Raw genomic sequence first — 25,934 nt, 5'->3', positions numbered from 1 at the left:
CCAAAAAATAAAACAAACTAATGATTATAACAAAAAGAAAACAGACTCATAGATACAGAGAACAAAGTAATGGTTACCAGCAGGGAGAGGGAAAAGGAGAGTAGGGATTAGCAGGTACAAACTATTATGCAAAAAGTAAATAAGCCACGAGGAGACACTGAAAAATACAGGGTATATAGACAATATATTATTAACTATAAATGGAATAAACCTTTAAAAACTTTGAAAAAATTGTAAGCAACATAGTACTTCATCCAAATGTTTACTTTCTAAGCTTTGCATTTCTACTGGTGAAATAAAAGCACTAGTCTTTATGACTGGAGAAGGCAATGGCACCCCATTCCAGTACTCTTGCCTGGAAAATCCATGGACAGAGGAGCCTGGTAGGCTGCAGTCCATGGGGTTGCTAAGAGTCGGGAACGACTGAGTGACTTCATTTTCACTTTTCAAAAAGGAAATGGCAACCCACTTCAGTGTTCCTGCCTGGAGAATCCCACGGATGGGGAAGCCTGGTGGGCTGCCGTCTATGGGGTCGCATAGAGTCGGACACGACTGAAGCAACTTAGCAGCAGTAACAGTCTTTATGAAAGAATTTTAAGTATCAACAAACTTTCATGAAAACACCTTGGGAAGCAAAGGGACTCAATAAGTCATACTAGTTTTCATCTTTTCTATGAAACTGGGACACATCTTAGAATTGCTATCGGCCCTGCTTGCACATCAACAAATCTGGTCTTGGTTGTTTACACTGTAGTTTCAACTGAGTTCTGGCTAACCCTTCATTGGTTGAGTATTAACTGCCACAAAAATGTCTTCAGGAAGATGATAATGTGATTCACCACTAAAAGTTTGTGTTAGAAGAAAAGTGTAGAAACAGAATTGTGTAATATATGATAAAAATCATTGTCTAAAGTCTACAAGAATGTTTGTCTAAAATTAGAAGAAAAATTGAAGTGATAATAAAACACTGTATCACAGTTTAACTGGCAGTATCATCTACTTTTGACTTTTTGCATGCATGCTCAGCTGTTCCCCCATGGACTGTTTGCAACCCCATGGCCTGCAGTCCTCCAGGCTCCTCTGTCCATGGAGGTTTTCACGCAAGAATACTGGAATAGGTTGCCATTTCCTCTCTGGGGGATATTCCTGACCCAGGGTTTGAACCCATTTCTCCTGCACTGCAGGCAGATTCTTTACCATTGAGCCACCTGGGAAGCCCTTTGACTCTTCAGTGATACAAAAAAAATGGAACTTTTTTTTTTTCCTTTCATATTAGTGGAGTCTTAGAAATATGGTGGGAAAGGTTGACTGTGCAGTTTTAGGGCTGGGGTTGGCATGTGAATCTCCTTTAAAATGCTGAGGTGGGGCTCTAGGAGTCATGTGTATTATAGACTCCTTCCTAGAGCCTGGGTTCAACCAAATGCTGGTGGAACAACCCTCCCAATTTCTCAAGTCAGGTACTCAGAGGACAGAGGCAAACGTTCTTCTCATATAGACACATACATTTATTATGTTTGTGGAAATCATGTTTCCTAAGGTCACTGGTAGAAACTAAAACATATTGCCAAGCATTACAAAAACTCCATCAAGTAAAAACTCCTTCTGCCACATAATTTTTCCTTATCTGGGCAGACATTAGACACCCTTCCTATTTCCTTTTCTCAGTATTAATGTTTCAAAATTCCACATTACATTTGTAGATGCTCTGAATTTTTCCTATAGCAAATCCCTTTTCTGATATTCTGTAACACTTCCATATTTTTTTAAGATACCTGTTCTTGGTAAATAAATGGAGGCAGTGAGGAAGAAAGGGGGAGAGAAAGGGGATATCACATACACACAGTAAGTAATTCAAACTTCAGAGACTGAAAGACTCTTCCCTGCATCCTGGAACCTCAGTGCCTTTCCCACAATAGTAACCAACATCAATGACATCTTTTGGTGTGCATCATTCCAAATGTCTTCATGCATGTATCGTAAGCATACTGACATGTATGTACAGTCTTCATGTATATGTATGTACACAGTACTCCTGCTGCTAAGTCGCTTCAGTCGTGTCCGACTCTGTGCAACCCCATAGATGGCCTCCCATCAGGCTCCGCTGACCCTGGGATTCTCCAGGCAAGAACAATAGAGTGGGTTGCCATTTCCTTCTCCAATGCTTGAAAGTAAAAAGTGAAAGTGAAGTCGCTCAGTCATGTCCAACTCTTAGTGACCTCATGGACTGCAGCCTACCAGGCTCCTCCACCCATGGGATTTTCCAGGCAAGAGTACTGGAATGGATTGCCATTGCCTTCTCCGATGTACACACTAGGCAATGAAATTTTGGGTACAAAGAATATTGCTGGAATGTAATCTTTGTTTATAGATATATTTAAAAGATAGGATTTTGCTACTTATCTTTATAATCTTTATAAAGCTAACTATGTTATATGCAGAGTACATCATGAGAAACGCTGGACTGGAAGAAACACAAACTGGAATCAAGATTGCCGGGAGAAATATTAATAACCTCAGATATGCAGATGACACCACCCTTATGGCAGAAAGTGAAGAGGAACTCAAAAGCCTCTTGATGAAAGTGAAAGTGGAGAGTGAAAAAGTTGGTTTAAAGCTCAACATTCAGAAAACGAAGATCATGGCATCTGGTCCCATCACTTCATGGGAAATAGATGGGGAAACAGTGGAAACGGTGTCAGACTTTATTTTTCTGGGCTCCAAAATCACTACAGATGGTGACTGCAGCCATGAAATTAAAAGACGCTTACTCCTTGGAAGGAAAGTTATGACCAACCTAGATAGCATATTGAAAAGCAGATACATTACTTTGCCAACAAAGGTCCATCTAATCAAGACTATGGTTTTTCCTGTGGTCACGTATGGATGTGAGAGTTGGACTGTGAAGAAGGCTGAGTGCCGAAGAATTGATGCTTTTGAACTGTGGTGTTGGAGAAGACTCTTGAGAGTCCCTTGGACTGCAAGGAGATCCAACCAGTCCATTCTGAAGGAGATCAGCCCTGGGATTTCTTTGGAAGGAATGATGCTAAAGCTGAAACTGCAGTACTTTGGCCACCTCATGCGAAGAGTTGACTCATTGGAAAAGACTCTGATGCTGGGAGGGATTGGGGGCAGGAGGAGAAGGGGATGACAGAGGATGAGATGGCTGGATGGCATCACTGACTCCATGGTGGACGTGAGTCTGAGTGAACTCCAGGAGTTGGTGGTGGACAGGGAGGCCTGGCGTGCTGCGATTCATGGGGTCGCAAAGAGTCGGACACGACTGAGCGACTGAACTGAACTGATACATATCATGTTGTATATATTAAATATATGTAATTTAAATTAAAAAATAATTAAAAAGCACAATGAAAAACATAAATAAAAATTCAAGCTGTAAAACTTCCAAAGGTGAAGCACAAGAAACATAAGAAAAGACAGATAACTTGAACTTGTGATTGAAGGAACTAACAAGAAAGCAAAAGACAACCAACAGAATGAGAGAAAATATTTGTAAATCATATAGCTAAAAGAATTTAATATCCAAATACATAAAGAACATTTATGACTCAACAACAAAAAGACAAACAACTCAATTTAAAAATAGGCAAGGAGTTTCGGTAGACATTTCTACAAAGCTCATTTTAGTTCAGTCCCTCAGTCATGTCCAACTCTTTGTGACTCCATGGACTGCAGCACGCTAGGCTTCCCTGTTCATCACGAACTCCTGGAGCTTCCTCAAACTCACGTCCATCGAGTCAGTGATGCCATCCAACCATCTCATCCTCTGTCATCCCCTTCTCCTTCTGCCTTCAATCTTTCCCAGCATGAGGGTCTTTTCTACTTCGCATCACATGGCCAAAGTATTGAAGATTCAGCTTCAGCATCAGTCCTTTCAATGAATATTTAGGACTGATTTCCTTTAGGATGGACTGGTTGGATCTCCTTGCAGTCCAAGGGACTCTCCCAGAGTCTTCTCCATGACCACAGTTTGAAAGCATCAATTCTTCGGTGCTCACTTTCTTTATTGTCTGACTCTCACATCCATACATGACTACTGGAGAAACCATAGCTTTGACTAGATGGACCTCTGTCAGCCAAGTAATAACTCTGCTTTTTAATATGCTGTCTAGGTTGGTCATAGTTTTTCTTCCAAGAAGCAAGCATCTTTTAATTTCATGACTGGAGTCACCATCTGCAGTGATTTTGGTGCCCCCCAAAATATTCTCTCACTGTTTCCACTGTTTCCCCATCCATTTCCCATGAAGTTGATGGGACCAGATACCATGATCTTAGTTTTCTGAATGTTGAGTTTTAAGCCAACTTTTTCGCTCTCCTCTTTCAATTTAGTTCTACTTCACTTTCCGCCATAAGTCATCTGCATATCTGAGGTTATTGATATTTCTCCCGCCAACCTTCATTCCAGCTTGTGCTTCATCCAGCCCAGCATTTCTCATGATGTACTCTGCATATAAGTTAAATAAGCAGGGTGACAATATACAGCCTTGACGTACTCCCTTCCCAATTTGGAACCAGTCTATTGTTCCATGTCCAGTTCTAATTGTTGCTTCTTGATCTGCATACAGATTTCTCAGGAGGCAGATAAGGTGGTCTGGTATTCCCATCTCTTTAAGAATTTTCCAGTTTGTTGTGATCCACACAGTCAAACGCTTTGGCATACTCAATAAAGCTGAAGTAGAGGTTTTTCTGGAACTCTCCTGCTTTTTTGATGATCCAACAGATGTTGGCAAGTTGACATCTGGTTCCTCTGCCTTTTCTAAATCCAGCTTGAACATCTGGAAGTTCAGTGTTCACATACTGTTGAAGTCTGGCTTGGAGAATTTTGAGCATTACTTTGCTTGCGTGTGAGATGAGTGCAGTTATGCAGTAGTTTGAGCATTCTTTGGCATTGCCCTTCTTTGGGATTGGAATGAAAACTGACCTTTTCCAGTCCTGTGGCCACTGCTCAGTTTTCCAAATTTGCTGGCATATTGAGTGCAACACTTTCACAGCATCATCTTTTAGGATTTGAAATAGCTCAACTGGAATTCCAGCACCTCCACTAGCTTTGTAGTGATGCTTCCTATGGCCCACTTGACTTTGAATTCCAGAATGTCTGACTCTAGGTGAGTGATCACACCATCATGGTTATTTGGGTCATGACGATCTTATTCGTATAGTTCTTCAGTGTATTTTTGCCACCTCTTCTTAATATCTTCTACTTCTTTTAGGTCCATACCATTTTTGTCGTTTATTGTGCCCATCTTTGCATGAAATGTTCCCTTGGTATCTCTAATTTTCTTGAAGAGATCTCTAGTCTTTCCCATGCTATTTTTTTCCCTCTACTTCTGTGCACTGAACACTGGGAAAGGCTTTCTTATCTCTCCTTGCTATTCTTTGGAAATCTGCATTCAAATGGGTATATCTTGTATTTCTCCAAAAGAGATATACTAATGGCCAATAAACACACAAAATGATGCTTAGCATCATTAATTATAAGGTTAATACAAATTGAAATCACAATGAGACACCATTTCACAGCCACTAAGATCGCTAGATGGAGAAGGCAATGGCACCCCATTCCAGTACTCTTGCCTGGAAAATCTCATGGACGGAGGAACCTGGTAGGCTGCAATCTATGGGGACACGAGGAGTCGGACATGACTGAGCGACTTCACTTTCACTTTTCACTTTCATGCACTGGAGAAGGAAATGGCAACCCACTCCAGTGTTCTTGCCTGGAGAATCCCACGGACGGGGGAGCCTGGTGGGTTGCAGTCTATGGGGTCGCACAGAGTCAGACATGACTGAAGTGACTTGGCGGCAGCAGCAGCAGCAGCAGCAGCAGCAGCAGCAGCAGCAGCAAGATGGCTAGAATTTAGAAAAACCCAGAAAATGGAAAATATGCATTGGCGAGAATGAGAGAAACTGGAACCCTGAACATTACTGATGGGAATGTAAATGGTGCAGCTGGTGTGACAAACAGTTTCATGGTTCCTCAAAAAGTTAACAGAATTACCATGTGACCCAGTAATTCCACTCTTAGGTATGCACTCATAACTGAAAATATGTGTTCAAACAAACAAAAATGTACATGAATACTCAGTGCTATTTACAATAGGCAAATGATGGAAATGATAAATGTACACCACTGGTGAACAGATAAACAAAATGTGAAATATTTGTACAATGGAAATATTACTCAGTCATAAAAAATTAAGTACTGATAGTGCAACATATTAATATATGAACCTTGAAAACATTATGCTGAGAGAAGTCAGACACACAAAGGCACATTTTGCATGATTCCATTTATATGAAGTATGTAGAACAGGCCCATAGAGACAGAAAGCACATTAGTGGTTTCCAGGGGCTGGAGGGAAGGGAGACTGAGCAGTAAGTGCTTAGTGCATTCAGCGTTTCTCTCTGGGTGATGTGAATGTTCTGTAAATAAGTAGTGGTGATGATTGTACATTACAAACATAAAAACTATTGAACTGTACAATTCAAAATGTTTAAAATGGTGAATTTTATGTTACGTGAATTTTACTCCAATAAAAAAAGAAAAGGGCTTCCCTGATAGCTCAGCTGGTAAAGAATCTGCCTGCAATGCAGGAGACCCCAGTTCTATTCCTGGGTCAGGGAGATCCGCTGAAGAAGGGATAAGGCTATGCATTCCAGTATGCTTGGGCTTCCCTTGTGGTTCAGCTGGTAAAGAATCCGCGTGCAATGCTGGAGACCTGGGTTCGATCCCTGAGTGGGGAAGATCCCCTGGAGAAGGGAAAGGCTACCCAGTGACCCCTTCCAGTTTATTAGGCTGTAGTGGCATGATGGAGAACTATGTTTCAGTCTTTACTCTTGTTAGGAATAGACAGTCAGAAATGTTTAAAAAAAAAAAAAAGACCAAAAAACCCAAACAACAAAAAGGTAAAATAACATTTTGTAACATACAGAAGTGAAAAGAATTTATCTCCAGTGGACCTGTTTTATAAATATTGTTAAAAGAAGTATATCAACCAGAAGCAATATGATGCCAGGTGGAAATCTGGATTTACACAAAGGAATAGAGAACACCTTTGTTGAAAATCAGTTAAAAATCTATGTGTGCGTCTGTCCCTGGACTTTGTTTCAGGTATCTTTGTCTTTATGTCACTACCACATCATCTTCACTACTGCAGCTTTATAATGTCTTGAAAGTAGATGGTACTGGTCCTCCAATTCTGTTCAGCTTCAAAGCTTTTTGGCTCTTCTGTGTCCTTTCCATACAAACATTCAAAATGGATCATAAATTTAAACTATGAAAGATCTACAGGACTACACAGACAAAAACACTCTAACCATGAGTTAGGCAAAGATATTTTAGATACAACATACAAAACACAGTCTAAAAAAGACTGAACTGAAAAAATGGACAAGATAAAAACTTCTGTTCTTCAAAGAACAGCATTAAGAGATGGAAAGTCAGGCCATAGAGTGGGAGAAAATATGTGGAAACCATATAGCTGATAAGAGACTTGTATCTAGAATAATTAATTCTCAAAATTCTCTAACAAAAAAAAAAAGAAACTTGACTCCCTAAAAAAAAAGAAAACAAGAAAACAATCTGATATAATGAGCAAAAAATTTGAACAGACACTTCTCCCAGTAAGGGAAACAAAGAGCAAAGACGAATCATTATGAAAATGCAAATTAAAACCACTATGAGAATGGGGTACACTTAAAAAGACTGACCATGTCAAATCATCGCAAGGATGTAGAGGAACTAGAATTTCATATGCTGCTAATGGAAAAAGTAGATAGTATGAACATTTCGAAAACAGATTGGCAGTTTCTTAAAACATTAGACACCTACCACACAATCCAGCTCTTCCACTCCCAGGCATTTACCCCAGAGAAACAGAAACATAGGTTTATATAAAGACTTGTACATGGATATTCCTATCAGCTTTATTTATAATCAGTAAAAACTAGAAATAACCTAAATATCTATCAAGAAGTGAATGGATGAACAACTGTGGTAAATTCATACAATGGAATGTTCCTCAGCAATGTAAAAGGAATGGCCTATGGACAAATCTTGAGATAATTATGCAGAATGAAAGAAGACAGACAAAAAAAATAGTGTGTGCATATTATATATATATATATATATATATATATATATATATATATATATGTAAGGCTTCCCCAGTTGCTCATGCATATATATTCAATTTACATAAAAGTCTAGGAAATGCAAACTAATCTACAGTGACATGATGCAAATCAGTGGTGGCTTAGGGACAAGGATGGGGATGGGGAGGGCTGGGACAGGGATTCCCAAGGGACACAAGGAAACATGACAGCAACACATCTGTTCACTATCTTGGTTTTGGTGATGGCTTCATGGTTATGCACGTCAGTTATATTGTACAGATTAGATCTGTGCAGATTAGTTTACATCAATTATGACTCAATAAAGCTGCTATAAAAGGAGTTATCTGTTTTCATTTTGAATATTTTCTAGCACTTTGATTTAGACTATTCATTTATGTATAATCTCAGTATAATTTTAATAACATAGAAATTAATGTTAAATTTAAATATTAGTCAGTTGATTCTTATCTCTGTATTAATTCTCAGAAATTCCAACATGGTTTAAATATATAAATTACTCAAAAGAGTACAGATTCTGAGAGACTTTCCCTCCTGTTTTTTCAACATCTATCATGAAGAGTCTACTGGTATACAAGCAATCTAATATTATCACCTTTCAGCTAATTAGTTTACGGAATTCTTTTTCAATTTAAGAAAATTTTTCTAAGGCAGGAAAAAGTAAAATCCACGGAATATATCAAATTCTAATACTTTTTTCAATTGCAAGGGAAAAAGTATATACTACAGTCAGTAGAAACCTTTTTAGGATTACTGATTCTCTATAAGTCTTATGAAAAAATTTCAAACATACACAAAAGTACAGAACTGAATACTGAATCTATACGTACCCGTCACCAAGCTTCAATCATTATCAACATTTTGAGATTCTTGTATTATTTACTGAGCTCCTCTCCCACATTTTTATGGAACATGAATTCCAGGCATTATATCAATATCATATCATATCATATCATATCATATCACAAATACTTTGAGCATAAAGACCCTCCTAATGCTGTAGCATTAAAAGCACATTACATAGAAGGCACTATGTAGACAAATATGAACAGGTCTGTAGGCAAACAAATGCGGAATATATGGTACATATTAACAGTTTTTAATATACTCATTTAAAAGTCCCTTTATTATAAGACCTAAAATACTAACATAGAAAAATTCATTATGCTGAAACTCAGGAAATAAAGGGAATGCTACGAAGGTGGTATCTTTGGTTTGAATTGGTTTTATTACTTGAATTTCAGAAGAATAGAAAACTGGAATTAGATACTGATTAGGAAGATTGGAAGTACTATGTAAAATGTACATATTGTCTTTAAATGATACAGTAAAATGCTAAGCAAAAGAAATATAAATTTGAGATTTTTAAAAGTAAGTATAATTTGGGAACTATCATATATCAAAGACTGTGAGAGGTTTAGTGTATACCAGTCAAGTGTGTTTAATAGATAAGTCATTTTTCATCAAGGAAGTAAAAAAGCAAATTTATTTTAAAAACGAGGCTTTAGTTTAAAACTTAAAATGCCACCAAAATTTGCTAAACTTGCTTTGCCAGTGTATATTTTCAGAAATCAAAGCTTTGTCTGTCTAGCCTGCATTTATATTTAGTCTAGGTATTTAACCTCTTTTTTTGATCTTAGGTTTTACCATACACTGTACGTTGCTTTATTCAGTTAGTTTTCATAGACTGTAAAATCGTTTTGTACTAGCAAACAGCTTATTTTGAAACTGCTCAGAAAACACACAAAGGAGTAACAAGGAATTACAATCAACACTGTGATTCTTCATGTGTGCTTCGTTTGTTTAGGGTATTTACCTCTTGTGAAAGCTGTGTTACTTGGTTCTTTTGATGGTCCAGGTCTTTTAAAACCAACGAGTTCTGTTTTTCTAACTGAAGCACTCTTCTTGCCAAGTGGACACTAGGAGAATGGAATAAGAAAATCAGTGTCTACAAAAGAGGACTACTACCTCAAACATTAAAAATGTGCTGTGTGCTTAAAAATTGACCATCTCCTAATAACACTTAAATATTAACAGGAAAAAATATAAAGTCAAGTAGTATTCTCAGGTGTCAACAGTAGGAGACCAACATCCCAACAACTCAGAATTTTGAAAGTAAAATAAAAAATCTTCATGATAATGCAACTGTGATATGTTCATTATCACAGTAATAGTTTCTAGCCCTTGCTATAAAAGTGGACAGTTACATCGTGATATCTGCTTGAAAAGACCGCAAGAAAGCAATTTACAGCTTTTTTCCATTTTTTATAAAAATTTCCTTTTTACATAACAAATAAGGCAATTAGTTGAAACAATAATAACCTTGCACTTTGAAAAGCATCAGTGTTTTCCTCAGACAACATAATGCATTTCATAACAAAAAACACAACTGAAAAGATTTTCTATTGAAAATAGAGATGAAAAACATGTAGGAAAAGTAGAGACAGATGTCTAAAAGTAAAGGTAAAGATTCTGTACTAGAAGAAGAAACTAAAAGATCACACTGTGATGACCACATCACAACTTATTTACTGAGTGTAACCTTCAGTATTTAAAATCACATTAAATGAAAAATGTCCCAATTCCACTTTTAAGACACAATGGAAAAATTAAAAAAGGCTCAGCTATAAAATGATTCTTCCTAACCACTGGGGCACAATGTTTTAAGAAACTGCTAAAAATGCTGAAAAGACTTGTTCTGTAATTCCAGAAACTTAAAAATTTAATATTTATTACATTTTCATAGTCCATAAGCTTAGTCCATTAATCCCAGAATCTCAAGATCTGCAGAAATTGAGAAGACAGGATGTTCTACAATGACAAGAAGAAAAATATTTTCGTTCTAACTCAAATTATAGGACAGAAATAATTCCATTGTATTTTAAATACTTCCTAACATCAGAAAAAGGAATTCATACAAAACTCTGGAAAAAATTGCCAAATATCACCCTATATACCTATTTCTAAGAACCTGTTATTCCAAATGATGAGTTCTTTTGTTATACAGTGACTGGGTAGCTCGCTTAGGTATGCTCATATCTGAGTTTCTATCTTTTTGACGCCTAAGATTTTGCCTTAATAACCAATTGAAGTTAGACATGGAAAACACACAGTCTTTCTGTGCCTGACAATCATTTTTTACAAAAAAAACAGCTTTATCAACATAAAATTTTCTTGATATGTAATTTACAATACCAGAAATCCCATCGATTTAAACTTTACAATTCAATAGCTTTTAGTATATAGAGAATTGTACAACTATCAGTATAATTTAGTTTTAGAATATTTTCATTACTCCTCCCCCTCAAAAAAAATTCGTACCCATTAGCATTACTCCCTTTCCCCCCTGTTTAGTCTGAGGGAATCATTCATTTACTTTCTGCCTTTATTGATTTTTTAGGTATCTGCAGTTTAGTTACGTTTAGTTGCTCAGTCGTGTCTGACTCTTTGGAACCCTATGCATTGCAGCATGCCAGGCTTCTTTGTCCATCACCAACTCCCGGAACTTACTCAAACTTATGTCCATCGAGTCAGTGATGCCACCCAACCATCTCATCCTCTGTCGACCCCTTCTCCTCCTGCCCTCAATCTTTCCCAGCATCAGGGTCTTTTCCAAAGAATCAGTTCTTTACATCAAGTGGCCAAAGTATTGGAATTTCAGCTTCAGCATCAGTCCTTCCAACGAATATTCAGGACTGATTTCCTTTAGGATGGACTGTTTGGACCTCCTTGCAGTCCAAGGGACTCTCAAGAGTCTTCTCCAACAAACACAGTTCAAAAGTGTCTTCAGTGCTCAGCTTTCTTTATAAGTCCAACTCTCACATCCATACATGACTACTGGAAAAACCATAGCTTTGGCTAGACAGACCTTTGTCAGCAAAGTAATGTCTCTGCTGAGAAGGAAATGGCAACCCACTCCAGCATTCTTGGCTGGGGAATCCCAAGGATGGAGGAGCCTGGTAGGTTGCCATCTATGGGGTCGCACAGAGTTGGACACGACTGAAGCAACTTAGCAGCAGCAGCAGCTAGGTTGGTCATAGCTTTTCTTCTAAGGAGCAAGCATCTTTTAATTTCATGGCTGGAGTCACCATCTGCAGTGATTTTGGAGCCCCCCCAAAACAAAGTCTCTCACTGTTTCCCCATCTATTTGCCATGAAGTGATGGGACTGGATGCCATCATCTTAGTTTTCTGAATACTGAGTTTTAAGCCAGCTTTTTCACTCTCCTCTTTCACTTTCATTAGGAGACTCTTTAGCTCTTCTTCACTTTCTGCCATAAGGGTGGTGTCATGTTATTGATATTTCTCCCTGCAATCTTGATTCCAGCTTGTGCTTCTTACAGCCCGGCATTTCACATGATATACTCTGCATATAAGTTAAATAATCAGGGTGACAATATACAGCCTTGATGTATTCCTTTCCCGATTTGGAACCAGTCTATTGTTCCATGTCCAGTTACAACCGTTCTTGGCCTGCATACAGATTTCTCAGGAGGCAGGTAAGGTGGTCTGGTATTCCCTACTCTTGAAGAATTTTCCACAGTTTATTGTTTATGGCTATCGTATACTCAATCCCCCAATGTAAAATATATCAAGTTCTCTAAAATCTGACTTTAAAATAAGATACAGATCTTCTTCAAAAAAGTTAATGCTAATTTTAAGTTCTGTTTACATTTTAAATCTGTTGACTCATCTTTGCAAACATCAGTATTACATATCATTAGCTGTGTCTTTTCATTCGGTTAATTTAAAAACTTTGCAGTTATCTTCATTCATACTTTCATTCTGTTTTTCTCATCCTCCATACATGTTAAAATTAACTCTTTTATCTTTCTGTCTCCAACAGAACTCAGTACTAGGGTCTTTTGTGACATGGCAATTTCTTAATAAATGTATGTTGGTAGTATGGATCATATTTGTGTAGTGTTCAGTATAAAGAATACATTATTGCATAGAAACAGTTATTGATGAGATTAAATGGAATAAAGGATGCACAAAAATAATGAGATGCAAAGGTCACCCATTACTAACATTTTCAAGCAGTTAATGACTTGAAGACATCAGGTTTAATAATATTAAACAGCTCATTTGGTTTGGGTGCTTTTTGTTTTGTTTGGGAATTGCCTAATGCTCTTGTGCGGATATGGTGTGATACCACTTATCAGTGTAAAATACCACATAACACAAACCACTGAATTCAAGAAATTCTTGGTATGCTGGTGCTTAAGCCCTAACACCAAAGATATCACTACATTGAATTTCCCTGCTTTTGGTTGGCGGGTTCTGAGAGAGAAAAATCTACTCTAAATAGAAGGAAGGTATCTTACAATTTCTTGAAATCACCCAGAAATGTGTTCTACAGTGTTTCAATGGATATTTCATAGCACTATTTGATTGAGAAAACCTTTCTAAGAACTGATGCTGATGGGAACAACTGTGACTATTACTATGAATGCTAATATTGTCATTTATGACCCACGTTTAGAAAATGAAAGACACTGTGGTACAACTGGTCTACAACTGACTCACTGATCATGTTTCTAAAATTCACTTCCATTCTGACTGGCGTGAGATGGTGCCTCATAGTGGTTTTGATTTGCATTTCTCTGAGAATGAGTGATGTTGAACATCTTTTCATGTGTTTGTTAGCCATCTGTATGTCTTCTTTGGAGGAATGTCTATGTAGTTCTTTGGCCCATTTTTTGATTGGGTCATTTATTTTTCTGGAATTGAGCTGTAGGAGTTGCTTGTATGTTTTTGAGATTAGTTGTTTGTCAGTTGCTTCATTTGCTATTATTTTCTCCCATTCTGAAGGCTGTCTTTTCACCTTGCTAATAGTTTCCTTTGTTGTGCAGAAGCTTTTAAGTTTAATTAGGTCCCATTTGTTTATTTTTGCTTTTATTTCCAATATTCTGGGAGGTGGGTCATAGAGGATCCTGCTGTGATGTATGTTGGAGAGTGTTTTGCCTATGTTCTCCTCTAGGAGTTTTATAGTTTCTGGTCTTATGTTTAGATCTTTAATCCATTTTGAGTTTATTTTTGTGTATGGTGTTAGAAAGTGTTCTAGTTTCATTCTTTTACAAGTGACTGACCAATTTTCCCAGCACCACTTGTTAAAGAGATTGTCTTTTCTCCATTGTATATTCTTGCCTCCTTTGTCAATGATAACGTGTCCATATGTGCGTGGATTTATCTCTGGGCTTTCTATTTTGTTCCGTTGATCTGTATTTCTGTCTTGTGCCAGTACCATACTGTCTTGATGACTGTGGCTTTGTAGTAGAGCCTTAAGTCAGGCAGGTTGATTCCTCCAGTTCCATTCTTCTTTCTCAAGATTGCTTTGGCTATTTGAGATTTTTTGTATTTCCATACAAATTGTGAAATTATTTGTTCTAGCTCTGTGAAGAATACCATTGGTAGCTTGATAGGGATTGCAAGAATGGCTGGGATCCAAAAGTCTACTAGCAATAAGTGCTGGAGAGGGTGTGGAGAAAAGGGAACCCTCTTACACTGTTGGTGGGAATGCAAACTAGTACAGCCACTGTGAAGAACAGTGTGGAGATTCCTTAAAAAACTGGAAATAGAACTGCCTTATGATCCAGCAATCCCACTGCTGGGCATACACACTGAGGAAACCAGAAGGGAAAGAGACACGTGTACCCCAATGTTCATCGCAGCACTGTTTATAATAGCCAGGACATGGAAGCAACCTAGATGTCTATCAGCAGATGAATGGATAAGAAAGCTGTGGTACATATACACAATGGAGTATTACTCAGCCATTAAAAAGAATACATTTGCATCAGTTCTAATGAGGTGGATGAAACTGGAGCCTATTATACAGAGTGAAGTAAGCCAGAAAGAAAAACACCAATACAGTATACTAACGCATATATATGGAATTTAGAAAGATGGTAACAATAACCCTGTGTACGAGACAGCAAAAGAGACACTGTTGTATAGAACAGTCTTTTGGACTCTGTGGGAGAGGGAGAGGGTGGGATGATTTGGGAGAATGGCATTGAAACATGTGTAATATCATATATGAAATAAGTTGCCAGTCCAGGTTCGATGCACGATACTGGATGCTTGGGGCTGGTGCACTGGGACGACCCAGAGGGATGGTATGGGGAGGGAGGAGGGAGGAGGGTTCAGGATGGGGAACACATGTATACCTGTGGCGGATTAATTTTGATATATGGCAAAACCAGTACAATATTGTAAAGTTAAAAAATTAAATTAAATTAAAAAAAAATAAAAATTCACTTCCAAGTCAGTAGTAAGGACAGCAGAATACATCTTCTTACAGATTATTAAAAATTACGTTAAATGCCCTTAAGAACCCTTGTTCTAAGAAACAAAGAAAAAGAATATAGTATCAAGAATAAAAAAATACTGTGAGATAATTTTTCTTCAAAAAATAAAATATTTAAGCACACAGAACACTCAGGAGAAACGATAAATAAAACTTTTAATCATTAGAATACTTGCAGTTAAACTTTTTAAAAATGATAAAAAGAAAATTAGCAATTTTTCCCTCTGGATCATGAATATCAATGACTGTAGAAAAGCAAGCTGAGTTGGAAGAAACATATTCATTAATTAATTCAATACAATAATCATGAACATTCTCTTTTAACAAACATTTATTAAAAACCTATCATCTACATAGGCACTAGGATTTCACAATTTCTTCCTGGAGGAGCTAACTGTCTACTGAAGAAGATGGGCAAGTAAAAAAAATTATAGTAGTACATTAAATAATATAAAAGGCCACACTGAAGAATGAAAATTAACTAATGCAGTGACAAAGCAGAGAAACTGCATTCTGGGTAGAGGGAAAAGCAGAAGTGGAGAATGATCTGCTGGAGAAAATTGAAAGCAGTATGGTATGGATTGGAGCTTCCCAAGTAGCTCAGCAGTAAAGAATTTGTCGCCATACACGAGAGGCAAGAGAAGCAAGTTCAATCTCTGGGTTGGGAAGATCCCCTGGAGCAGGGCATGGCAACCCACTCCAGTATTCTTGCCAGAAAAATATCATAGACAGAGGAGCTTGGCAGGCTACAGTCCATGAGGTCACAAAGAGTTGGACATGACTGGAGCGAGTGAGCATGCATATCAGACACTTTTCATGCGACAGTGTGTGCATATAACATATGTATATATAAACATATGTGAGTGACAAAGAGTTGGACACGATTGAGCAACTGAACACACACACATACACATACTATTCCTGAGTACATGCTCAGTTTTTCCCCCCTAATAGGGATTCATACAAAAAGTTTGGAGACTACTGTTCTAGGCCAGTTTTGTCCAACAGAATACAAGCTACACATGCAATTTAAATTTTCTATTAGCCACATTAAAAAGGTACAAGGTTCTTACTTCACGATATCAAAAATTATCTCAAAGTGGATCAAAGACTTATATGAAAGAGTTAAAAGTATAAATTCTTAGAAGGAAACACAGAAGAAAATCTTCACAAACTTGGATCTGGAAAAAGATCCTCAGACATGGCACCAAAAGTACAAATGACAAAAGAAGCAGCAAACTGGACTGTATAAAAATTAAAAAGTTTTGTGCTTCAAGAGGGACTTCCTTGGTGGTCCAGTGGTTAAGAATCCGCCTGCCAATGCAGATGACATGGTTTCAATCCCTGGTCCAAGAAGATCCCACATGTCACGGAGCAAATAAGCCCACACGCTACTACTACTGAAGCCTTCGAGCTCTAGGGCCTGTGTTGCACCACACAGAAGCCACCGCAATGAGAAGCCCGGGCACCACAATGAAGAGTAGCCCCCATTGGCTCCAACTAGAGAAAGTCCATGCATAGCAACAAAGAGCCTGAGCAGCCCAAAATAAATAAGTTAAAAAAAACAAAGAGAGTAAGTGAAAAGGTAACCCACAGAATTGGCAAAAAAGATTTTAAAATACTTATCTGGTAAGGGACTTGGAGATACCAAGGGAACATTTCATGCAAAGGTGGGCACAATAAAGGAGAGAAATGTAATGGACCTAACAGAAGCAGAAGATATTAAGAAGATGTGGCAAGAAAACACAGAAGAACTATACAAAAAAGATATTCATAACCCAGATAACCACGATGGTGTGATCAATCACCTAGAGCCAGACATCCTGGTACACGAAGTCAAGTGGGTCTTAGGAAGCATCACTACAAGCAAAACTAGTGGAGGTGATGGAATTCCAGTTGAACTATTTCAAATCCTAAAAGATGATGCTGTGAAAGTGCTGCAATCAATATGCCAGCAAATTTGGAAAACTTGGCAGTGGCCACAGGACTGGAAAAGGTCAGTTTTCATCCCAATCCCAAAGAAAGGCAATGCCAAAGAATGTTCAAACTACTGCACAATTGCACTCATCTCACACGCAAGCAAAGTAATGCTCAAAATTCTCCAAGCTAGGCTTCAATAGTATGTGAACCAAGAACGTCCAGATGTTCAAGCTGGATTTAGAAAAGGCAGAGGAAAGAAAGAAAGAAGGAACGAAAGAAAGTGAAGTAGCTCAGTTGTGTCCGACTCTTTGTGAGCCCATGGACTATAGCCCACCAGGCTTCTCCATCCATGGGATTTTCCAGGCAAGAATACCGGAGTGGGTTGCCATTTCCTTCTCCAGGGGATCTTCCTGACCCAGGGATCGAACCCAGGTCTCCCACATTGCAGGCAGATGCTTTACCCTCTGAGCCACCAGGGAAGCCCCAGAAAAGGCAGAGGAACCAGAGATCATATTGCCAACATCCACTGGATCACAGAAAAAACAAGAGAATTCCAGAAAAACCTCTACTTCTGCTTCATTGACTATGCTAAAGCTTTTGACTGTATGGATCACAACAAATTGTGGAAAATTCTTAAAAAGATGGGAATACTAGACCACCTTACCTTCCTCCTGAGAAACCTGTATGCAAGTCAAGAAGCAACAGTTAGAGCCAGACATAGAACAATAGACTGACTTCAAATTGGGAAAGGAGTACATCAAGGCTGTATATTGTCACCCTGCTTATTTAACTTATATGCAGATTACATCATGCGAAACGTCAGGCTGGAAGAAGTACAAGCTGGAATCAAGATTGCAGGGAGAAATATCAATAACTTCAGATATGCAGACGACACCACTCTTATGGCAGAAAGTGAAGAGGAACTAAAGAGCCTCTTGATGAAGTGAAAGAAGAGAGTGAAAAAGCTGGCTTAAAACTCAACATTCAAAAAATTAAGATCATAGCATTTGGTCCCATCATTTCATGGCCAATAGATGGGGAAACAATGGAAACAGTGAGAGACTTCATTTTCTTGGGCTCCAAAATCACTGCAGATGGTGACTCCAGTCATGAAATTAAAAGATGCTTGCTCCTTGGATGAAAAGCTATGAGCAACCTAGACAACATATTAAAAAGCAGAGACATTACTTTGCTGACAAAGGTCCGTCTATCCAAAGCTATGGGTTTTCCAGTAGTCATGTATGGATGTGAGAGTTGGACCATAAAGAAAGCTGAGTGCCAAAGAATTGATGCTTTTGAATTCTGGTGTTGGAGTAGACTCCTGAGACTCCCTTGGACAGCAAGGAGATCAGACTAGTCAACGATAAAGGAAATCAGTCCTGAATATTCATTGGAAGGACTGATGCTGAAGCTCCATTGCTTTGGCCACCTGATGTGAAGAGCTAACTCATTGGAGAAGACCCTGATGAAGGTAGGGGGAGAAGGGGATGACAGAGAATGAGATGGTTGGACGGCATCACTGACTTGATGGACATGAGTTTGAGCAGGCTCCGAGAGTTGATGATGAACAGGGAAGCCTGGCGCCCTGTAGTCCATGCTGTTGCCAAGAGTCGGTGTCTTACCTATATTATGTTGAGTTATGTTCCTTCTATGCCTACTTTCTGCAGGCATAGAAGGTTTTTTTTTTTTTTAATTATAATTTTTTAAAATTATAAATGGGTGTTGAATTTTGTTGAAAGCTTTCTCTGCATCAATTGAGATGATCATATGGTTTTCTCTTTTAATTTGTTAATATGGTGCATCACACTGATTAATTTGTATATATTAAAGAGTCCCTGCATCCCTGGATAAGGTCCACTTGATCATGATATATGATCTTTTTAATGTGTTGTTAGATTCTGTTTGCTAGAGCTTTGTTGTAGACTTTTGCATCTATGTTCACCAGTGATATTGGCCTTAACTGTCTTTTTTTGTGGCATCTTTGTCTGATTTTGCTATCTGGGTGATGGTGGCCTCGCAAAATGAGTTTGGGAGTTCTCCTTTCTCTGAAATTTTCTGGAAGACTCTGAGGATAAGTGTTAGTTCTTCCCTAAACTTTTGGCCAAATTCACCTGTGATTGCTTCTATATTTCAACCTCCTAAATATTTAAATGTGGCACATTGCTGTGCTGAGTAGTTTGATGTTACGGGTGTATTCTTTCAGGAATCTGGGATATTAGAAGTCAGAAGAAAGGATGTGATTTTAGCTTAAATGAAATTCAAGGCAAGACAAATGAACAATTGCTCAACTATGCTGAGTTTATGTCTCCTTAACTACAATGCACATACAACGAAAACAAGTCTTTATAGTGAGTTCTTTATAATGAGTAACCAGGGATACAGTCAGGAAAAATGACTCCTGCTAAAGTCTGGTTGGTAGGCTATTTATTTATTTAGTACTGAACTCCTCAAGAAAGCACTGCTTTTACAGGTTCTTTGTTGATACTACAGTAGGTACAGCATTCAATTCTTCTTTGTAATTACATAATTGCCATGTGATTTTTTTTACCTGCACCAAGATCAAATTTGACATGAACTAGAAACTAATATCACCAGAGTACAGTTTTGTATTTAAATTTTAAACTAAATTTTTACCTGTTATATGGTAAATTAATTCCCATGGGTTATCTCTTAGCTTTCTTCAGCACCTCATGACTCTAAGTAAAAGTTACCATTTTGGATTTGTCAATGGAAGTCAGTACTTCTGATTATCACACACAATTTCATAGAAGCATAACCCAGCCAAAGTGAACATGGTTGACCTTCACTCACATCTGAGTTATCAAAGCACAATGGGGGACTGACACTCTGTCTTGAGTCCTTCAATACTGGATACTTCACTTAGTATTACCAAAATTTAAATAACTAACTGTATATACTTAGGTACCTGCTAATTAGTTACATAGTCTGAAATAACATTTGGCTTTTTGATCTTTTTCAGTTTTAGAAGGTCAGAGTTCTGTCTCTATTAGCATGGCATGAAGAAATGGTTCAAAAAAAGGGCACACAGGCCAGAATGATTTCAGCTTCAGAAAGCATCAGGTTGCTCCCTGCACTGCCCACTTTCTTGGCAGTTACAGGGACTAAATAAATAGTGGTGTATTCTGATTACCTATAGTTGTATGTCTTTTTCTAGTTTCTCTGTAGGGTTAAACTTTCAAGTTGATTAGCAGTAGCTTTTTAAAGGACTATTCCTAAAACCAACCCAAATGAAATAAGCACAACTTTTCTCTAAGGACAAAAATGAGAACTCACATATGTGAGAATAAAGGAGAGGAAAAACAAAATTACTTTATGCTCAAAAGTCTGCTAGAGAAAAACAAAGCTCCCTCTGTGTTATTTTTTCCTTTATTATAAAGATTAGTCTACTGTGAAAGTTTCAACTTAAAGCTCTTTATAAAACTAGACAGAAACTAAAACAAAGGTCAGTAGTACGCAGTAAATCTTGCAATTTGAAAGGTTTAAAAACCCTCAGAAAAGTCTCCACATTCAGGCTTGCCAAAACAAACAGAGATGCACACACTAGGACCACGTTAGTGCCTGGGTGTTGCCCATTTAGTGTTATAAGCTAAAGAGCATAACCAAAACATGCAACCAGAAAATCTTGTTTGCTATTTTCAAAACAATCATGACCGAAACAAAAACATTACTTCAGATTTTCAAGTTTAGTCAAGAAGAGCTTATTTTATTTTAATCTGCTTTAATTGTCTAAGCCCTTTTAACTTTCCATGACTTTGGCCCAGAAAGCTTAATACAATATTTAGTTATTGCTCATATCTCTCTTGAAAGTTCAAACTGGGAGCAACCTTATTTAATAATTGTAATGCGTTTAGGATACATTTCTGGAATTTATTTTTCAAACTAATTTTTATGGGAAACTGGCATTATGGATCTATGTCTTAAGAAACTGACTTATATCAAAGAAAGTGAATCTCAAAACTAGTTTCATGTCCAGTGGTTGTTTCTACTAATTACTTCAAGAGGGTCTCATTACAATAAAACAAAATTGTTTTAAATGAAAATTCAAATTATGCCTCACTGGCATTTTTGGAACACTGGCCTCATCTCTAAAATCAATGCTTTGATCAATTTATTTTAAGGAACATTAACTAACATAACAAACTTCACTTGAACACCTACTCGATGCCAACATTCACTGTGATGAACTTCACATCCATTTTCTCATTTTAATTTCATAATCTGCCTTAAGTGGCAATAGGCAACTAGTGAAAATTTTCAGTGACCGTCAATTTACTAACAGCAATACGGCACTCAAAAACAGAAGGTCTACAAACTAAAGTTTTGAATAACCATTGAAATTTATCTATTTATGTTCAGGGTAAAATTAGAAGACAAAAAGTTAAACTTCTAAGTTACATACAATAACACCATAAATATGTAGAAAAATATATCTATCTGTATACATTTTTGAATGGTTATCTTTGGATAGCAGGATTACTGGTAATTTCACCAATTTTCTAAAATAAACATGTATTATTTTTATAATCAGAAACCCCCTCAATTAAGTGCTACCCTGAAATACCTGAATTGGTTCTTGAGTATTTGTTGTTGTTAAGTCCCTAAGTTGTGTCGGACTCTTTTGCAACCCCTTGGAATGTGGCTTGCCAGGCTCCTCTTTTCATGGGATTTCCCAGGCAAGAACACTGGAGAGGGTTGCCACTTCCTTCTCCAGAGGATCTTCCCTATCCAGGGATCGAACTTACATCTCCTGCTTTGTTAGACGGATTCTTTACCACTGAGCCACCAGGGAATGGGTTGTTGAATATATGAGATTTCAAATCAAACACTGTATGAATGGGGTATATTGTATAGCAGATGTGAAACAAGCTCCTTTGAAATTTCAATACACTTTGTTATGGGCTGATGTATAATGGAAACTTTGTTATGGAAATATTTCATGGGCCATTCTGTTATTTTATAAGTCACCTTAAGCTTCCATTGTTTTAATTTCAAATGTGATGAATTACATATAAATTTTCTAGAAGATTATATTGCTTTCATCTTTTTTTTTTGATTAGAGGATAATTGCTTTGCAAAGTTGTATTGGTTTCTGCCATACAATAATCTTAAATAAATTAAACCTAAAGCACAAAGCCATTAACTTCTTTACAAATATCCATTAAGAAATCAAATAAGGACTTTGCAAACTTCAGAAATGCATCAGATCCTCAAAAGGGATTTTCTTTGCCACGGGTCAACTTTGTGCGTACAGTAGGTACTCAATAAAAGTTGTTGAATGAATGGGAAAAGGAATGCATAAATGTCCTCTTTGGCTATCCAGACTTACTTTCCCTTCACTGCATTTAGATGACCTGAGAAGCACTTCCTCAAAATAACCCTCTGGTTCATCATGAGAAGAATGCCTGGCACCAGCTGGTAGGAGGTATTAATAGCATGCCCATTAGGCACTTGTTCAAGGCACATAGATAGCTCAGTGATAAAATCTTTAGAAATATTTGGACAGACAGTTAAGATTATGCAGAACATGAATCAGTTGTGGTTCCTTATATTTTCAGTCTAAATATTAAGAAATCAACATCTGTTTTGGAAATTCCAAAAAAAATATTAAGGTAATAGTAATAATTGCTTTCAATTTTAGAATAACTGAGCATCATTTGGGGTTACTGAAAGAAACCTTACAAGAGAAAATTTCTTTTTTCTTGTGAACAAGATGCATTTGAAAGAATTGGATGCTAAAATAGAGAAGATTATGGACTTTTTCCTTCAAATTTCAATTTTTAGCATTTTACCAATCATTTGCCACTGATAAAAAAAAAAGTTGCTTGCCCATAAAATTACCTTTCTATTTTTCCCTTGGCAATATAATCCTCAAATACAGAGATACCCTGAAAACGACAAATTATCCTAGGTCATCCTTAGTGAACTTGGAGGGACTCGGGGAAGAATGTGAATGGAATGGGATTACACCCAATTTTTCAAATAATACATGATTTAGAAATATTTGCATCTTCACTAAACAGAATTAACCATTCTAGCTACAATTTGTTATCTAGTAGTCAACTATCCTTGATCTATTTAGTGTAACTAGTAGGAAACACAAGTTCTAAGTATCTTTCTGTTACCTCTCATAAAATGACCTATATCTTACATCACTTTTGATAGCCATAAAGACATGTTATCTTCTGAGCCAAAGCTTCTATAAAAGTGTTAGAGTTAAGATTAATTGCTTTTCTTACTTAGTATGTAATGTCTCTAAATGTTTAAACCAATTCATATAAAAATAACAGATAAACAAGCAGCTTTGAATCCTCAAATACTTAGATGAAGAGACAATTCTGCTAGCTATCTCACACCATGCTGGGTAAAGACAATGGAGAATAAACAAGAATAAGATTTACTTGCTGACCTTGAGGATCTTTCCATCTGGCTGGGGAAGCAATATGGAAATGAGAGCTAACAAGATAAAGACAAATGCTTGTTGTGTGGTTACATGGAAAATAGATGTTTATAGGCAGGGAGATATACTACCATCATTTTGGGTAGAGAGACAAATAAGGCTGGAGAAGCAGAGCTACATGGAAGGGCTCAGAAGTCTGATGGAAACATTTAGATTTGTTATGGTAGCAAATGGGACTCTTTTTGCAAAGCAGGATGAATTTAGGTGGGAGAAAGGAGTTAGGTCAACTAGAAAACCAATTAATATAGGTACAATTTTCTCTTGGTATACTTTAAACAAATAGTATTTCACAAAATAACTAGTGGATCTTCCAAAAATTTTCTTGGTCTTCATAAAGTCTTTTATATTTTCAGTCACAATATATCTGCTGGGCTTTCCTGATGGCTCAGCAGTAAAAGAATCTTCCTACAATGTAGGAATCATAGGAGCCACGGTTTTGATCCCTGGGTCAGGAAGATCCCCTGGAGGAGGAAATGGCAACTCATTTCAGTATTCCTGCCTGGAAAATCCCATGGAAAGAGAATCCTGGTGGGCTATAGTCAATGGGGTTACAGAGAGTCAGACTCAACTGAGTGACGAGTGCATATATGCTAGCTCTTTATCTCTCTCTCAATCTTTTTTCTCTCTCTTTCAAGTATAAGTCAAGGAATGTACGTGGGCGAATATGAAACAAGGGAAGAAAGGAGACACAATTCATTAATTTTAACCTGAAAAAATTTAAATGTTGCCATTATCATTGAATCCAATTCGAGGAAATTCTAATGTACACTTACAGTCTACTTAAAAATACACGAAAGGCATGATTATTACTTACTATGCTTTGTTTCATGAGCAATGTAATATTTATGCGTAAGAAGAAATACAGTAACTTTATTTTGTCACTCCACTTAGTACATTATCAAAAAGCAGAATGTAATTACATTTAGCTTGACTAGATAAGTAAACAAATATATATTGATCGTACCTTTGCTTTAGTCGTCTTTTGGCTGTTGTGGGAACATTAGCACCATAGCCATAGGAAAAAAGAACCCTTTCGGCTTCAACTTCATCGTCAACTGGAAAATAATAAGCGTACACTGTGAAATTCTTTCTTCTTAAAAAGCATGGCAGAAGTGAAAATAAAAGAGGTCATAATAATGAATTAGTGAACATAACACTTATATACATAATCTCAAACAGGCCATTTGTAAGTAGCAGTGTATTTCATAAAGTGTATGCTTGCTTGGAGTTGTCCCATCTATTGCTTCAAAGTGTAAGGGTCTGCATCATATGACACATTACGTTGTCTTGTTATAAAACATAATAATACAGACTGTTTATTCTGATATTCAAAGGCTTTTTGCGTGAAATGTTTGTTACATAATTATGAAAAAGTAAAGATAACCTCAATCTCATCATTTCTCTTCTTGATAAAAGAAATGACTATTTTTAATTAGAAAAGATGTTCATTAAAAAAGTTATCTAACTTGTTATCAAGTTATCCTAACTTGCAATAATGAAATTATGCATTTAAGTAGAATTACTTAATTCTACTCTGTACTCTGTAAAGAAAATGTACAGTTTAAGAACCTATTGATGACTTTTTTTTTAATTACAAAAAATTTAGCAACATTTACTTCTAAATTTTGTTATTGTCACACACTCCCCAAAAGAAATTTTAACCAATAGGTTAACATTTTATGAGTAAAAAGTTTAAATGCAATGACAATTTTACTGGAAGCTGAGATGAAAAAACATTTAATCAAAGGCCATAAAAACTAAAGGTTTATAGCTCAATTTAAAGCAGTCAATGACATATAACAATTTTTATAACATTATTCATTGATAACCATTATTTTAACGTAAAAAAGAGAAACCTACTTTCAGAAGTGTTTCAAGTTTAAAACAAAGCCACAAATTTTACATTAGTAAGGAAGTTACTTGCAGGCCTATCACTGTAATATGCCCTTTTTTGTTGTTTGATCCTGCTGTGGTACAGTAAATATTTATTTACAAACGCTATTTGTAAGCGTTTTCCTTCAATTTTGACTCTATTTTTCACACTGAACCAAGACCAGTTTTCAGAGGTCGGATTG

The 25,934-nt window shown here is 36.9% G+C and overlaps 1 protein-coding gene across 3 annotated transcripts in view; it reads right to left on the bottom strand.

Annotated features, from left to right (window-relative positions):
• Positions 1 to 25,934, bottom strand: part of PIBF1 (progesterone immunomodulatory binding factor 1) — a 233,690-nt gene that overhangs the window by 64,626 nt on the left and 143,130 nt on the right. For all 3 annotated transcript variants that reach the window (XM_002691887.6, XM_059892258.1, XM_059892259.1), the window contains exons 13-14: positions 24,824 to 24,914; positions 9,968 to 10,070 (exon numbers count right to left, since the gene is read on the bottom strand). In XM_002691887.6, the coding sequence (XP_002691933.2) occupies positions 9,968 to 10,070; positions 24,824 to 24,914 (194 nt within the window). The remainder of the gene's footprint in view (positions 1 to 9,967; positions 10,071 to 24,823; positions 24,915 to 25,934) is intronic.

The sequence above is a fragment of the Bos taurus genome, chromosome 12, assembly GCF_002263795.3.
Source record: "Bos taurus isolate L1 Dominette 01449 registration number 42190680 breed Hereford chromosome 12, ARS-UCD2.0, whole genome shotgun sequence".
Lineage (NCBI taxonomy): Eukaryota > Metazoa > Chordata > Mammalia > Artiodactyla > Bovidae > Bos > Bos taurus.
Note: the sequence above shows the minus strand (reverse complement) of the source record. Positions and strands in the feature narration are given on the sequence as shown.